Genomic DNA, 17,230 nt, shown 5'->3' on the forward strand with positions numbered 1-17,230 from the left:
CATATATATATAACCGCATGGGGGGGAACACTAACAAGATTTCACAAAAATGCAAAAGGAGAGGCCCGCAAATGTGCACAGCTATTCAATTCAAAGAAACTACTACGGTAGAGTGACCCCCCACACACACCCCAACATCTCGCATGATCCCTCTCTTGAGCACTTACAACTAACGAAAAGAATCTTTTCGACGGAGAAAATGACAGCACACCAGTACTTGAGCAAATCCTCCTTGGAGATATTCCCCGAAATTTGAAGCATATTGTACGTAATTTTCAACAGGATGATAATACTTTCGTAAAAGACAAAGCAGGAGTTGTTATTTATATTATGCAAGAAGCATTTCACGTGACCCGCAATAATGTATGGAAACATATTAACAAAGGAAAGCACAAGAGAGTAATTTTCTTTCTGATAAAATATGCTGTAAAATTCTTGTCTCATAAAATTGCACAGTATGATGGAGTAAATTATATTTACATTATAGTTGGGAAACAAATTGAACTTATTATGAATGTAGAAAATCAAAAAAGGAGTGAAATAATTGAACAGTCCTATGGAAAATGTTTGGAAATATTCTATATAATTATTTAATGGGTATATTTTTTTATAATTTAAGGTAAATAATCTACTACACTCTTTATTTTCCTCATTTAATTCCTTGGTGTTTATGTCCATATCGAGTTTGTTATATGTATCATTGAGTTCTACCTTTTCAATTATTTCATCCGAGTTTTCATTAAACAGTATTTTTTCATCAAAGACAAAGTATAGCAGTTTGGTGAGGATGGACTTTTTCTCTTCATTTTCTCCCAAACTTAGTAGCAAATATTTTACACACTTTAGTAGTTCCTCATTTATTAGGAGATTTATTTTGTCATACTCTAGCGTTTGAAAAATATCCATCATGATGGTAAAAATTTCGCTATTTACGTGACCATTTAAGAAGCCCGCGTATATGTCTTTACTCTCCAATTTCGCGTTTTCTCCAAATGCTTCTGCGCTATATATGCCTTTGTTGTTCTCTAGTATGTTATAAATATTTAGTGGGTCATTCGATGCTTCGTTCGTTTTGTACTCAAATGTGAAGTGGCTGTTTAGGAAGGATGGCCTCCTCTTTGGAGAGTCTCCTCCCCCCCCTGGTGGCTCATCCTTCTGTGCACACTTGGGGGGGTTATTTCCCATCTTGTTCGATGCAGAATTGATGTCGCTTCCCACATGATGTGTGATCGTCTCCCTCCCGCTGACAAAGTAATCAAAAAACAACTCATTCAAAATGGAGTGGTAGTTCAAGAAGGAGTAGGTTTTCCCTTCCCCTGGACTCAGCACAACCTCCACGCTGGATGTAAACAACAAGTGAAACAAATGCAAATACATCACCGAGTGCACATATATCCATTTGTCACAGTACACATTTTTCAGATTTTCCATAAGGAGCTTCAAAATGAAATCTTTAATCTTCTGGTCATCAGTACAGTAGGCATAATTGTAAATATAAAAAAGGCACATGTCGAAAATGCTTACATGGTCAGAGCATCTATTCCTATTGCTTAGCGAATTCTTCATTGTGAAATGGCACACATCATAGTAGGTCAACTTGGACATAAAAATGTTGTTAAGTATTTGCAATATCGATATGTGGAGCTCAAACATGTTCTTACTGTTATACTTCACAAACAGTGTAGTCTTCAGGATGTTCACAAAGGTACCATAAAAGATGTAGAACTTTCTGTAGTTCCTTTGCTCGAGGAGGATCCGATTACACCCTTCTATGATTAGGATAAAGCTTTCGATCCACTGCTTCAGTTTGCTGTCCCTTGAATGGTGGATGATAATTTTGCTGAAGTTTTCATTTACATAGTCGTACAAGTCTCCGTTCTTTTCTGGCTCCAAAGCGGTGTTTCCACCACTGCTTCCGTTTCCGCCTCCATTTCCGCCTCCGTTTCCGCCTCCATTTCCGCCTCCGTTTCCGCCTCCGTTTACGCTTCCGTTACTGCTGGTAATACCGGCTCCTTTTTCAATTTTGCTTAATAAATCGGGGTGCTCCTTCATTTCCCCCCTCCCCTTTTTTCTTTTTTTCTTTGCGAATTGTCCTTCCACCTCTGCCGTGAGGTCTGCGAAGCTCTTCCTGAACAGTTCCCCCACGCAGGTTCTACCTCGTTCTGCAGGTTCCTCACTTGTGGGGGCTGTACCACTGTTTTTGCTCTCCAATGGGAAGCTGCTTACGTCTGCGGTGCGGTCTACACTGGTAGGTTCCCCCGATTGGCAATCCACCTGGTGCTCATTCCTACACTCCATCTCGAAATATCCGTGCAACTTGGAATAATACCTAACGCTCAACCGCTTAAGTAACAAACAAATGGACGTTTTGTAAAAGAAAAAGTCGAATTTGCAAATATGTGTGGAGAGAATACTAATGATCGTTTTGATGCTGCAATTTCGAACCTCTATTCTTTCGTCGAAGCACAGCTTCATAAGTTGATTCAAAATGAAGATAAAAAAGCTTTTCATTTTTATGTTTTTCATTTTAATTTCCTTTTCGTATATGTAAATTTTTTTGTTTTCTATGGCGCAGATGTGAAGGAGTTTGTTTTGGCCTGTTTTGTGTTGATCTCCTTGGGGGGTGCCTTTTTCTCCTTCTTCCGTTTCACCAAGGTCCTTTTCTTTTCCATTCCTTTCCAGCATGTGAGAGCGCCCCACAATGTAATCAACGATTGACCAGGAAAAATTGATGGCCCTGAAGGATATGTTATTGCTCAAAACATTTAGGGACGAAAAGAGGATGAGCATGTGAATGACGACTTCCATAATTTTACACACAGGGACTTCCTCAATATAATCTACAATTATAATCTCCAGGATGTTAAAAATGTTGTTAATGTTGGATATATTTTCCTCCATTATTTGTTGGCTATCCGTTTCATCCCCGTTGGTATTTTTTAAACTTCTTTTTTTTAACTCTTTCTGGAATGATACGTAGAGGAGAAAAATAATAAACAGCCACATGTCCTTGTTAAAAAAGGAAGCATTTTTTCTAATGGAATTTAAGAAGGAGCTAATAAAATATGATCGGTAACATGTATGCGGGTTAACAATGAACAGGAAAAATGGTTTAAACAGAAGAAACTGAATTTCAAAGTTGTGTTTATAATGTACAATAGACTCTTTTATAATATTGAACAACGTGTCAATGCTTTTTTTCTGGATGTCATTATTTTTGCACAAGGAGAGCAGTAATATGTTCATGCAGCAGTTGTTGTAAATGCTTTTTATCTTATCCAGGTTAATAACACACAGCATTTCTATCATATATAAGGGGTAGAAATCTTCGAAGATGCAAAACTTTTCTAATTTCTTCAGTACGATGTAGTAGATGTGCTCTTTAGCTGCATTATCGCTCGGCTTATCATTCATTTCTGTCGAGATGGTTGTCTCCTGAGTGGTAACTCCCTGTCTTGGTAAATTTGCGCATTCGCTGTTGGTTGGTCTACCCTTCGCCATTTCCTTACGCACCATCCCTTTCCGCTTCTCCCCCTTAGATAAAAAGAACATATCCGTGTAGAAAGCAAAATAGGTTGTGTACATGGGGTCAAAATGGGACAGGTAATAATAATACACTTCAAAAATATTATCATTCTTGTGCAAAAATTCGATGTATTTTTCAATTATATTTTTCTTTCTATTTAGTTTGTTAAATTTGATGTATTCGCGACTGTTGGGAGTTGTGTCTTCTTCGTTCTTTTCCCTTCCGCGGGAGCTTCCCGAATGTAAGGGTGCCTCCCTGTAGGGCTCCGTTAACTTGGTAGTGCTTTCATTTCCATCCTCGCAGTTCGCCCCTTTTTGGGAACTTCCCATATGGCCGTTCAACAGAGTGGTGCACATATCCTTAGAGCCTCTTCCACTCGCATGTGCACCTCCATTTTGTTTACTCTCTTTGCCTGGTATGTGGCCCTCCCCAGGGGTCCTACCCTTATAACATAACTTGGGAGGTAGTACCTCCCCCCCCTTGGACCCCACCTTCCTCTGCTTGAAAAACTGATTAAATATCATAAAATGAATTGAATTCAAAATATTAATCAACGTGGATAGCTTATAAAATATGGTGTTCTTAAAAAAGTAAGAAAATGAGGAAAAAATAACAGTAATTTCTGCACACAGTACAGGATTTTTCTGAATAAACCTCAATATAAAATAACAAAATTCAGCACTTTTTGAATTTACATTTTGTACATAATTGTTTTTGTCCGAATCGATGAGTCTCTTACTTAGGGAGAAAATAAAATCTTCCTCATTTTTGTTAATATGATGAAGGAAGTTTAGGAACTCAATCGTTTTGTTCTCTATTGACGATATATACTTATATATGTAATTAACTTCGACGAAGAGGTTAATCATCCTTAGCCAGTTTTCAAAATGGAGGTTGTCTCCATAAATGAAGAATATGCTAATGACTGCCTTTATCGACAGAATATATTTTACGTTATTCAAATCGTTGTTTATGAAGTATGATTCTTTCAATATGATACTAATGATCTCGTCAAAATATTTTATACGATCTTCATTCAGTGTCGATTTGTAGCAAACAAAATTGGACTCGACACTTTCTATGCTTGTCTTTTTTGAGATAGATTTGTTCGCCAGTATGTGATCCGTGTCTCTCCTTCGACTATTTTTTTCCCCTCTTTCTGCACCTTCCCCGTCATCCAGAGCCTTACTGGTAACGTTATAATGAGCGTCACTTGGAGGGGAATTCCTCCACAGTTCAACACCCATGTTTGGTTGGTTCTCATTACCCACATTTGTATTCTCGCCTCTCTCACTTTTTCCGCTCTTCAAGTTATAAAAATAATTCCCCGAATAATCGTCACCCTTTTCCCTCATTTGTGGATTCCCCCCCTTGACAGTATTCGCTTCTCTCTTTTGTTTGATCAGCATATCATCTATTTTGTCCTCCTTTTCCATGTATTCCTTAACATTTGTGTGTTCGACTTCATCGTGCCTTTTGCTTGACTCACGCTTAGCTTCCTCCAAGTCGTTACTCCCACGTTTAACAGATTTACCCGTGTTATGCGCAGAGGTAGCAGTTCCCAGTGAGTGACCCGTGTGGACAAAATTGCTGCCATCCTTCACACTAGCCTCACTACCTTTGCGACTGGATGTTTTACTCTCATTAGAAGAGTACAACATGGGAACCTTACTGATGCTTTTGATGGCCCCTTTGCTCTTTCTTACACCGGAGTTGTTTTCATTCCTATTTTCTTGCCTTTCAAAATTTCTAAGAATCTTCAAAAAGAAGGGTGAATTTTCTAGGGTAAAAATACTACTGCATTTTGTTAAGGTCTGCAGACACGCATTGGTACAGATATTTATTTTTAAATGAGTACTGATAAAAATTATTTTCTGGAACCCACTGAAGAAACACACATCTAGTGTGTTCGTGTAGGAGAAGATCAAGCAGAGAGACGATATGAAATATCTGCACGTGGAATTGAATACGTTAAAAAATAGGGATATGTTCTCATGGTACTGGTCATTTGGATTCATAGACTTGCTTCTATGGGGATTCTTTTCTTCTTTTTTGATTCCATCGTTCGTGGGGTTGTCGCGGTCTATTGGGGGGTTGTAACTATTTGCGCTGTTATACAAACCGCCACTCACACCGCCACTCACAGCGCTATACAAATCGCTACACAAATCGCCCCCTCTTCCTGCACACTTATTCGTTCCCTCGGCTGTGTTCTCATTGTAGCAGTCGAGCCTTCGTTCCAGTTCATCATCAAAAGAGGGGTTATTTCCACTAATGACACTGGGGGGTTGAGCCGTCGAAAAAGATTGCAGACCATATCCTCGCTCATTGCACAACTGTGCCACTGCCTCCTTGTTTACATGCTTCCTCTCGGACCTGCTACCACAAGCCGATGATTCACTTAGAGCAAATCCACTCTCATCATTTAGATCTATCGTTGCGAAGCAATACTGATTTAGGGACATTCTCAATATGTTTAAAAAAATTACATAAAAAGAATTCACAAGGGATAAAATATTGTCAACAGTGGACGCAAGTAGGCGTATTTCGTCAGCGTCTTTGTAGCATAAATCATTAAACAGGGTTCTACTTACTTTTTTCTCCGCTGAGTACTTGAATAAGTAGAAATTTCCCCTCGGATTTTCGCAACTTTTTGGTAAAATTAGGGGGTAACTCAGAAAGTTGCGGAATGGCATTTCGTTGGAGCTGCCTTGGACTTCCTTCTCATGGTTCTGCTGCTTTGGTTTTATTTGGCCGTCGCCCTGATTGAGCTTTTTCTCGTGCTTTTCGTTGTGCTTTTCGTTGTGTCTTTCTATGTGTCCTTCTTTGTCGCTTTCTTTGTGGTCCCCCTGCGCGCCCTTCTTTTCGCCCCTGCCGCTGCCACCCGACTTACTTCGCCCCTTGTCCATATGCTGCTCAACTTTCTTCTCGCCCGTGTATATCCTATCATACTTAAACACCTTCAAATGGGCGTACATTTTGGTTAGGTCAATCGAATGCAAAAATAGCAATTCGTGAATAATTTTGCTAATATATTCGACGACCCTGATGAACAGGAGGTCGTCGTCATCACTGTGGTGTTCCCCCTGCCCGCTTGAGCTTTTCGCTCCCATCACATCACTCTGCTTTGGGTTTGTTTCGCGTGAGATCGGCTCCCCCTCTTTTCTCCCCTTACTTTCCGCATCGGACTTACTGCTTACTACATCGGGGCGTTTTTGACTGGTCGGTTTTTCGGTGGGGACATTTTGTGCTTCCGCGGGGGGATGCTCACCCTCTTGCATGTAGCCCCTCTTCGTTTTTTTTTTTTTCTTCGCTCCCTCGGTACCGCTGACTACGGCGTCGTTGGCCACTTCTGGGTCTTTCTTCACATCTTCCTCCTCAGCTGCTCTTCCCACCTTTGCCGTCCCCCCCCCATGGCAAAAATATTTGTACAAATGAAACAGAGTCAGTGTGTCATCAAAGAGATAGAAAAAAAAATTTAAAACGATGAGCAATTTTGAAAAGGGTTGCGTCAAGCACAAATGTTGAATTAGGATTAGGAAAAGAAATTTTATTTCTCCCAGGAAGTACTGAAAATATCTGTGACAGATAATCTCAAAAATTTTCAGGCATCGATAAAAAACGTCTATGTGTAAGTTATACTTTAATGATACCAGTATGATGTATATAATTTCAAATTTCAATAATTTGAAAAAATCGAAATTTTTTAAAAAGTGTTCATAGTTGTTAAGAAATATATACAATAAATCTAGGCAAAAGTTCAATGGCAAAATTAAATTGTTCTTGTTGTACGTCGACAGGATTTCTGACCTTTGGTCACACGAGTCTGGTTGCACATTTTCGTTATCATCATGGTTCATTTTGTTATCCGTTTGGTTTTTTCCATTTGTGCTTTTTAAAATTTTCAAGAATTTTTTTATATTAGAATTTTTCACACTACACATGTACACACTTTCGTCCTTACTGGACTTTTTTTTTTTCTGCTGTTCTTCTTCTTCTTCCTGCTGTGCGTTATGTTTTTCTTCCACAGGGGGGTCGGCGTTGCCTCTGCCCGACTGCAGTGTGTCTTTTGAATAACTTGTCTGTTTAAGAGGGGTAACTATTTTTTCATCATTTGGTTCTTCTTGGAGAGTACCATTATTGCCATTTCTGGGGGGCTGATCGGCACTCTTTTGACAGTTGCTTCGTGCGGATTGTAGCTTACTGGAAGGTTCATTCGTTTGAGATACATTCGAATTTTGCCTTCGCTCTTGGCTTATATTAGCGGTTTCATTAACACTATCTTCTTTTCGTTTTTCCTCCACTGCGGTTCCATACGAACAGGGGAAAGAAACCCCAACAGAGTTATACTTTAGTCTAATATTTACAAAACAGCAATAGCAGAGGTAATGAATTAGGGAAAGCAATTTATTTTTGTTTTTCATGAAACTCTGATTTTTTAGATCCGTTATGTAGATGAGATCTATCGGGCTATCCGTATCATATGGCAAAACAAAATTTTCAAAATAGAGGTTCTTCACTTCCCTTGAGTGGTCCTCCTCCCTATGCACAAGGTTGTGGTCACCACTGTCTCGTTTCCCTTCTGTGTCATTTTTCTCCTTCTCATCTGACTCACACATGCAATTCTCTAAGTGATCACACGGAGTAGCCCCAACTCTACTCTCCCTATTACACACATCAATGAGCGAATTGAGTAGCTGCTTATACGCAGCACAACACGTTTGATACAAAATTGTATTGCTATCATATAATGATGAATAATAAACGGAGTACAAAATTTTCAGCAAGGTGTTAATAATGTCCTTGTTGTAATACTCCATATACTGATGAGAAAAAGCGGCTAATATTATTTGTACAATTTTAATTAAAACTTTTTATCTTCAAGGAATGTCAAATCGAATAACTTGTTCGTAATTTTTTCTATTTGCTTCTCTATGTTTATGTACCTAAAATTTTTTATTTTGTGTTTGTTGTCTATTATGTAGAGGATGTAACAGACGACTCTCTTAATTATGAGCAAACAGATGTTGGAGATTTTGTGACTACTGATGTGGATTCCTATGTTTATAATTTCGATTATTTCGTCTATGGGGAATTCAAAGCTGCTGAACAGTTGGTTTTTATTCGATTCGATTATACTATTGTAGTTTTTAATTTTTATGATGCATATTTCTGTCTTCTCCTTTATGCACACATTTTTTTTCCTTGTCTCAGCGATTAGCACCTTCATGTCATTTTCGAGTTCTTCTAGCAGCGGAAGTGTATCCATCTTCGGAGGTTCTCATCGGCATGCTTACGTGATTTGGTCGATCGGCGAACGATCGGCTATGGATCCGCTAAGGATCCGCTAATGATCGGCTAATGATCCGCTAATGATCCCCTAATGATCGGCTAATGATCGGCTAATGATCGGCTAACTTGTTCGCCTCCTTCTCATTCTCCACCGCTACGCTTTCATCACAAGCAATGTGTTCTGTTCTACTTGTGTGTGATCCATGTGTGTTATGCCACTCCGCCGTATGCGCTGCGCTGAGATGGTACGAATTATCTTCCCCAAGCGAAGCACAACAGACGCTTGACACAGATTCTTCACAAAACAGCAGCAAAGGGGACAAACCAGGGGAGGGAGGAAAAAAGAGCGAAAATGGGAAAAAAAATTAAGAGCTCAAAAAAAAAAGTAACAAACAGTAAGATACAAAGGGGAACGTACTTAAAGTGATGAAGCAGGAATGTTACTTGATACATAAAAATTAATACTAACACACGTTTCTTTTTTTCCTTTTTTGTTTATTTTTTTGGCCAGGATGAACTAAAACAATTTAATGTATGCTAACATCACGTACTTGGTGAAAGGGGAAATATCCAACATGGAGTAAAACCAGCCTTTGCCCAGTACTCTATGTGTCTGTGACTTACTGTCACTCAGTTTTTACTTATGAATGTATTCAAAACAAAGAACAAAATTACGCAAAAGGGGAAAAGTAAAATAGGTTTCAATCAGAAAAAAAGGATTGGCCAGCGAAACATTTTTTTATTACGTGCTGGTGAAGGCATGCCATTTTTTTTATGTCACAGAACGATTTCTGCGTACAAAAAAAGCAGGGAAGGGGAAAATGCATCATGAAGGCGATAAAAAAAAAAAAAAAAAAAAAATTGGAAAACGTCATACATACCAAATGTTATTAGTCTATTTGAAGCATTTAAACCAGGGATGTGGCACAATTAAGCTGTAAAGCATTTTTCTTCTTTTTCACTTGTGTGCATATGGCTATGCAATATAAATGTACAGCATATTTATACGTATGTATGGAACAGTTAAGCGAGTCAACACACTTTGCGAGAATTTCGTCTGCCATATCCCCCTTTTCCTTCCTTTGTGGTTTTCCCCATGCATACGCGCTAACGTAAGCATGTAGTACCTTCCTTTTATCCCCGTGGAGTGGCATACACGTATACGGGGCGGGCTAAACGACTCGGCTAAGCGCGCTGGCGAACAAGCCAATATATGCCCCAATTTGTACGCAAAATTACGCGTATAAACTACCCCCTTAAAAAGGCAACATTGTAGAGAGTGGGAAGAAGTGCTAATTGTGCAGTTTTTTGCAGTACACCTAAAGTAGTATAACAAGAATATTTAAACACTTTCAAACATTTCACCGCACATCGCCGTGACGTTTTTTTTCCCTCGCCGCACTTATTTTCTGCTCTTCAGAGAGATATAAAGTTGTGGCCACAATTTTTACCACTTGAAAAAGATAGTCACGTTAGAAAAACAGATTGACCACACGTGTTAGCTGTAGAATTACTACTCAGCAAGGAGAAAATGAAATGAGAGCACGGACTGCAACTCGTGATGTTATATTTAAAGTAAAAGGTGCATGCTACACATGGAAGTTTTTTTTTTTTTGAAACCCCTTCGTTTTGGTACGAACAGTTGTGAGATTTTGTCCATACAGGAAAATCTGCATTCATTCTTTTGTTACCTATTTGTAGAGACACACACACAGAAGGAGGACCCCCGTTTAAAGTGTTCCATGGCGATTACTAATTTGGAGAAGACAGTCATCAAAAGTGTGCTTTTCCCCAGGGAAGGAAAAAAAAGAAACACATTAATTTTGTCCCCTCAGTATAAATTAAAAACAGGAGGAACAACGTTTCAGGGTTATTCTTCCTCATAAGGGGGAAAAAATATCTTTGCATATTAAGGCATATATATATTTTTTTTTCCGCATCTTATGATTTATTAATTCAACATCTGTGTGCTGTGTGTACCACTTTGGGAAGCCTGCTTGGTGTTTTCAACTTAAAGTGAAGTAGCGCGTGTGATGGCGGTTTAGCCGTAAATTTTAAATATAACACGTGCGTAGATATATGGGCACATCGGATTTGCACATATGTTGATACGCTGGCACGCTGAGGCCCCCCCACGCACACCCCGCATTTTGCTTCTCCGCCACGTAAAGAAGACCTTGCCAACACCACTTAATGTGTACAACGGAAACTAAAACAGAAAAAGGAAAAAATGAAGACGGAAAAGGATGACCCCTTTCATGAAGCAAAACAGTATGGAAATAAAAACACTATATATGTGTGTACGTGTACACACGTTATATAAAAAGAGAAATAAAGTACCACGTTGCAAATATTTATTTTTTTTTTTTCGCATCTATCACATTTGAAAAAAAACGCACAGTCTACATAAATGCACACGTGAAAGGAAACTAAAACTGTTGTACCTATCTGTGCGACAATAATTCATTATGTGGACACATGGCACAATTCCCTTTTAGCGAAGTGGATGTCTCAGTGCATAAGCTGCAATGTCTATACAACAACTGGAGTAGCATCCCGGACAAGAATTCAATGTGAAACATTTAATCATTTTGCAGCATAGTTGCTCACAAATGCAGTGGGGAAAAAATAAAAGCCCATGCACACACTTCCTTCTTTTTACTGACGAAGCGTAATTCCCATGGGTGCTTCAACACACATGCTCCATTTTAATGGAGTAGCTTTAACAACCCATTTAAAAGGCAAATGCAAATTTGTTCCCCCGCAGCTTGGCCAAGGAGAAATACTCCCGGATAAAGGAAGAAATAAAATATCTTAACGAAGACTTAGATGATCTAGACAACTCCGTCAATGTTGTGAAAAAAAATTTATTAAAATTTAATATTAGCAATGAGGAGTTGGAGAACCGAGCCAGTTCGCTGAAAAATATTCGAACCGTTCTGAACGATATTTCCAGCAACTTGACGTACAAGGTTAGAGCAGCGGGATAAAAAAACGCCACGTAATCGACTACGAAAATGAAGAAACTTTTGTGCGAGAAACGTAACCTTTATGTTTTCCCTTTTTTTTGTGGCAGGTTTTAAACTACAGTGGAGACATGAAGGGGGAATACGACGCAGTAATGCATTAAAAAAAAAAAAAAAGCGAAAAGGAGAAAAAGGAAGGAATGGCGAGAGGGGGATAGCTGATTCGCTAACAAATATATGTGCGCTGTCCGAAATCCGGGGGAATAACTCCACTTTACATAATATTGAAAAAAACAGAAAGAATGAACCGTTTATGCCCCAATACATATATATATACCTGTATGCGCTCTTTTGCGTGTGTATTTCTAGGTTGTGCTCAAAAGGCAAGATAACGATTTGGACGAACTAGCCGAATCAGCGGAGCGGCTGCACAACGCCGCCATTACCATCAATACAGAGTTGAAGGATCAACAAAAGTATAAAAAGAGTGAAAAGGAAATATTTTCAGTTTGGTACTTTTTTTTTTTTGTTCGAAACGCCTTTTATATTATCCTCCACATCACCCCCATTTATGTAGGCTGCTTGACGAGTTGGAAAACGAAATGGATTACTCAAGTGAGCCAAAACGGAGAAGCACATTTGTACATACCTCTCATACTGTACATGGCGAATAAATGCGCTTCTGCTTCTGCCGTAGACAAACTTCATTCCATTTTGACCACTTGCCCCCTCCTTCTCAGATGAAAAAATGAACTTTGTGACGAAAAAAATTGCAGATTATTTAAAGACAAATAGTAAGTGCAGAAAAAAAGAGGGGCTATTAAATAGAGTACAAGAGTCATTTTCCATAAAGCGCGTTCTGGGGAATGCCACCCCTTATTCCGTGCCGCACACCGATCTGTGCTGAGCTCGTAATGAGAATCCTCCCGTTTTCCGTTGCCCCTTTTCGCAGATCCGAAAATGCTATCCCTAATAGTCTACCTGACGCTTATCTCATTTTTTTTGTTATTTGTCCTCGTGGTTTCCTGATCGAATAGTTCGTTGTTCGAAAGGGCATCGACCTTCTACGAGCATGTAATAAGTGCATATTTGTATACAACATGCATGCTCATGCGTATGTTCCACATGTGACACTTCACCGGGGCACGTCTGACACGGGATAACAATCTCATTTGTATTTTAAAACAACTTATAATTTTATCAAACAATTACTCGAGTTAATGAAAAAGGATGCCAAATTTTTCTTTAAAAAAGGAACACATGCGTAACGCGTGGGTAGCCCCTCAAAAGGTGTCCCACATTTACCACTTCAATTTGGACACATGCACATATGCTTATATACGCATTTGTCTGAGTCCTTATAGCTTTTTTGACAAGATCCTACGTGGGGCACTTTTCCCCCCTTCGGGGTAATATACTTGACAAAAAAAAAAAAAAAAACTTTTACAATTCAACCATGCGGAGAAGGAACATATACTTAAATTTTTATGGAAACACAACTTGTTTACAAAGTCATATTATGTGTGTACTTATACACATGTGTGTTGAATCCAAATTATGGTGGGAGTTGAGTAAAGGAGATGTGGATGTTGGCTGAATGCCGGAACAAATTTAAAGGAGAGCTGATCGAGTGGCGCGCGGTGTTCCGTTTTCCAAGAATATGCTATGCGCATGCGCGAGCAGGAACGGGTAAACGTAAGTACAGGCGCGTTTAGGCCAAAGTACATATAAACATAGACAGGATGGGGAACGTGATAAGGGGGGGGGGGGCTTTGATTGGCAAATGTGCAGCCTAACGTATTTACCATAATTGCCACTTTTTCGCGGGTACCCTTTAAAACGTAGGCCACGCTACAAACTGCTGCAAAGATAGGAAAACTGTTTTTTCCTTTTCTTTTTTTTTTTTTAAAACATTTAATGGGGAAATTAATTACCCGTTTATCGGTAGTCGTGATAACCGCCTCTATCGGGGTGCACGTTCTTATACGTGTTTTTGTACAAGGTGTTTCCCCCTTTGTTGTTAGCGAGTCCGTTCCCACTGTGGTCATTGTGCTTGTGGAGAGCTACGTTACTATTGTGACCGCTGTAACTTCCGTGGTTGCCTTTGCTCTGGTTGCGTTTGGGATTATTATCATAGTGCTGATTATTCGGATGTCTGCTGTACATACTGTGAGAGTTATTTTTATTCACATGAAAGTTAGCATTATTTGGTTTCATGGAGGAACCACCTCTTGGATTACTAAATTGACCACTGGAGGCGTTCGAGAATTTGTATAGACCTGCCCTAGCACTATACATTTGCCCACTCGTGTATCCCTTGGCGCCATCATTGGTCTCGTTATGTAAGTTATAGTAACTGCCTGGATGATTATTGCCGTTGTTTCTGTTGTCCTGACCCCTGTCATCATTGTTATAGTAATCGCCAATGCTATTGTCATGAATGTACCTATTCTTATTGTGATGTCTACTACTGTACTGGTCGTTATCTCTATTTCCATTGCCATGTTTCCCGCCGTGTTGGTAAAAGTCACTTATGTTGTCATGCTTATCATTGCGTACCTGTTGCTTATTTTTGTAATCATAGTAACTACTGCTTTGGTGGGCATCATTCTTGTGTCTTTTATTATTCGAGTGGAAATTATTTTGGCTATCTTGATCGTACGTATTGTAATTCCTCTTCTGCTTGTTCCTTTGTGCATTATCGTTAAAAGAATACTTTGTGAGGATTACCTTACGTTTGCTGCTGTCATATGAATGCTTGTCTTCTACCATGTACACGTTGTGATTGCTGCTAAAATTGCTGTCGTCTTTGTGGCGGTTGTGTAGGGCAGCTCCGACTCGTTCCTGGTTTGCTGCGGTTTGGCTATTCTCGCTGCCACGTCTGTTATTGCGTCGATTGCCGTGTTCGCCCCCACGTCCGTAGCCACCTCCACTGCCACCTCCATTGCCACCACTGCTGCTGTTCTGACCGGACTGATTGTCCACATTTCGCAGGGCATTATTATCACCGTCATTGTTTCCCTTCTGTTCATTCGTTTTGGGTTCATGTAAAATCCATATATTTCTTGGATTTCTCAAGTAGACAAAATAGGATGGATCCAACTTGCTGTTATATTCCCTCCTAACGTTGTACGTGTGCTTGGCGTAAATGTATGGAGGCCTTCCACATTTCAGATGGTCATTTGAGAAACAATTTAAGCAGGACATACTTTTGTACGGATATTGAATATATTTTAAGTCATTTATAAGCTTTCCTGTATTCGCTTTGAATGCAACATATTGTGCCTTGGTGTTGTGGCAAATCGGTCCAGTCACTCGTTTATAGCATAGGAAGCAGTATGTATTTCTACACACATGTCTGAATGTCAACTCTCTGTCGCAATCGCTAGATCCGCAGTTCTGACATGTGTACTTTTTTTCTTTATACAATTCGCTTTGGAAGTAAAAGTGGAAAAACAAATTTTCGGAATTGATGTCTGGGAATTTTACTAGCCAATTTTTTATTTTTTCTCGAAAATCGTCTACCACGTGGTTGGACTTGGAATCGTCTGGGCAAATTTCTTCACACGTTTGTACACACCTTTCTGCACAAAATTCTGCACTTTCATCCGTGGTCCCTTTTTTTGGAGTGCCCCCCTCCGCGTTTTCGATTACCACTGGGGGGGGGTCCTCCTCCTGCACGGTTTTTTCTTCTATTTCGACAGTTCCCACTTGGTCAATTGAGTCGTCCCCAGTATTTTCTACACCAGCATCGATAGCAGCGTTTTCTTCACCCGAATCGGTGGCAGCATTTTCTACACCCGCATCGGTGGCAGCGTTTTCTTCACCCGCATCGGTGGCAGCGTTTTTTTCTCTCTCTTCCTTCACAGCAACTACACCTTTCGATGGGGGGTTGGACCCCTTCCGCGGCGCCTCCCTTCCCAAAAGGACATCCACAAAATTGTCATAATCCCCCGGCTTATCTTCGCCAATCACATTTGGGTCATAGTAATATCTGTTGCTGGCCTCATTTTGCCTGCTCCTTTTATTTCTCTCCTGAGAGGCAGATGAAACGATGAGATAAATTTTATCTTTCCTCAATTTCAGTAATTTGTTTTCATTCCTTTCCAATTTATGTTCCTTAAAAAAAGAATCTTGTTCCAAATGTTCGGGTCCCTCAATTAAAATATTATCCTTTTGAAAACTGGTCAAAATATGAGCTCGAATTTTCTTCCTCATATTTTCATAGTCATTAATTTGATTTTCGTTTAATTCTTCCAGCATATCGAAACTATCGTTTGTGCTGATTTGATCCATTTCCAGGGTTATGACTTCATCTTCTTCGACGCTACAGTGGTTATTATTGTTATCATTCGTATTGTTCTTGTTTCCATTATTTTTGTTGTATTCCTCATCGGGGGGCACTGTAAGACCCTCCCTATCCCTCCCGAAATTCCCCAACTGATTCTTTTCTGTATTTGTATTTAAGCGAACATTTTTGTCTGGATTTATGTTTATTGTAAAAAGATTATCCATTAAAAGGTGTTTTTTTTTTTTTTTTTACTTATTTTTCCGTCCTATAACGGCGTGTTTGTGGCGCCTCGGATATTCGCGCAAGGTGTTTTTTTGTAGGAGTGATATTATTTTTCCTCTCCCATTAACTGCGTTCTTTTACTTCCCTTTTGTGTTAACTCTTCCCATTAATTGCGCTGTGTGCAATGATGTCCACTACCCTCTTTCGGATAAAAAAGCTTGCGCAGAGGTGTGTACAATTAATGTGTTTGCACTACAAGTGGATGCTCACATGTATATATTAGAACGCTCTGCTGTGCATATGGGTCATAGGGCCACTGTTTGTTTTTTCTCAGTTTGGAAGAATTTCGGCACCCATTTGGCCCTTTTTCTTCTGCTCTCTTTCCACTACAAAAAGCGCCAAAAGGAGTAGAGGGGAACAAATGTCATTTTATCCAACTTAGTAGCAGGTGGGAGGGAATTGGTCGAGTGGGCAAAATTGGTAAGGTTAAAAACAAAACAGCCAAGGTCAGCAAAAGGGAAAAAAAAACGCTGCACGTTACTGAAACATGAGCAAAAGCTGCAGGTCAACCAAACGTAAAACAAACGCTACAAGTTAGCCAAACGTAAACAAGCGCTGCAAGTTAACCAGTTTTTGCGCAGCTTTCATTTTTCATTTTCATGTTTCACTCCGGATGGCGGAATTGCTCATTTTTTCCCTTATTCACTCGAAAGTTAAGTTAAAACAATATTGCAGTTTTTCCTCGCATGAATGAAGTATTCCTTTCTCGCGACGTAACAATACTATTGCATAACATTTTAAAAACAAAAAAAATGCGAACTGTTTAGTTTGAAAAAAATTATTCTCATAAGGTGCAAATGATAGGAGCAAAAATGGGAAAAGCGGCGTAATAAAAAGCAGAAGCTCGGCACCCCAAAAAAAAAAAAAAAAAAA

The 17,230-nt window shown here is 39.4% G+C and overlaps 3 protein-coding genes across 3 annotated transcripts in view; 1 reads left to right on the forward strand and 2 right to left on the reverse strand.

Annotated features, from left to right (window-relative positions):
* The window catches only part of PCYB_126250 (hypothetical protein), a gene marked incomplete at its 5' end in the record, with an annotated part of 9,954 nt that extends 1,608 nt beyond the window's left edge, over positions 1–8,346 (reverse strand). The window contains 2 exons of the mRNA XM_004223959.1: positions 103–4,107; positions 4,162–8,346. Coding sequence (XP_004224007.1) covers positions 103–4,107; positions 4,162–8,346 — 8,190 coding nt within the window. The remainder of the gene's footprint in view (positions 1–102; positions 4,108–4,161) is intronic.
* A 2,950-nt stretch (positions 8,347–11,296) lies between these two features.
* Positions 11,297–12,813, forward strand: PCYB_126260 (hypothetical protein; the record flags this gene model as incomplete). The annotated part of the gene is made up of 7 exons (XM_004223960.1): positions 11,297–11,391; positions 11,586–11,790; positions 11,895–11,936; positions 12,154–12,296; positions 12,362–12,399; positions 12,525–12,578; positions 12,737–12,813. 7 exons carry the CDS (start codon positions 11,297–11,299, stop codon positions 12,811–12,813), a joined length of 654 nt encoding a protein of 217 aa, XP_004224008.1.
* Positions 12,814–13,722: 909 nt separating this feature from the next.
* On the reverse strand, positions 13,723–16,299 carry PCYB_126270 (hypothetical protein; the record flags this gene model as incomplete). Its single annotated transcript, XM_004223961.1, has 1 exon — positions 13,723–16,299. One exon carries the CDS (start codon positions 16,297–16,299, stop codon positions 13,723–13,725), a length of 2,577 nt encoding a protein of 858 aa, XP_004224009.1.
* Between the last annotated feature and the right edge of the window lie 931 nt (positions 16,300–17,230).

Source organism: Plasmodium cynomolgi, chromosome 12 (assembly GCF_000321355.1).
Source record: "Plasmodium cynomolgi strain B DNA, chromosome 12, whole genome shotgun sequence".
Taxonomy (NCBI): Eukaryota; Apicomplexa; class Aconoidasida; order Haemosporida; family Plasmodiidae; genus Plasmodium; species Plasmodium cynomolgi.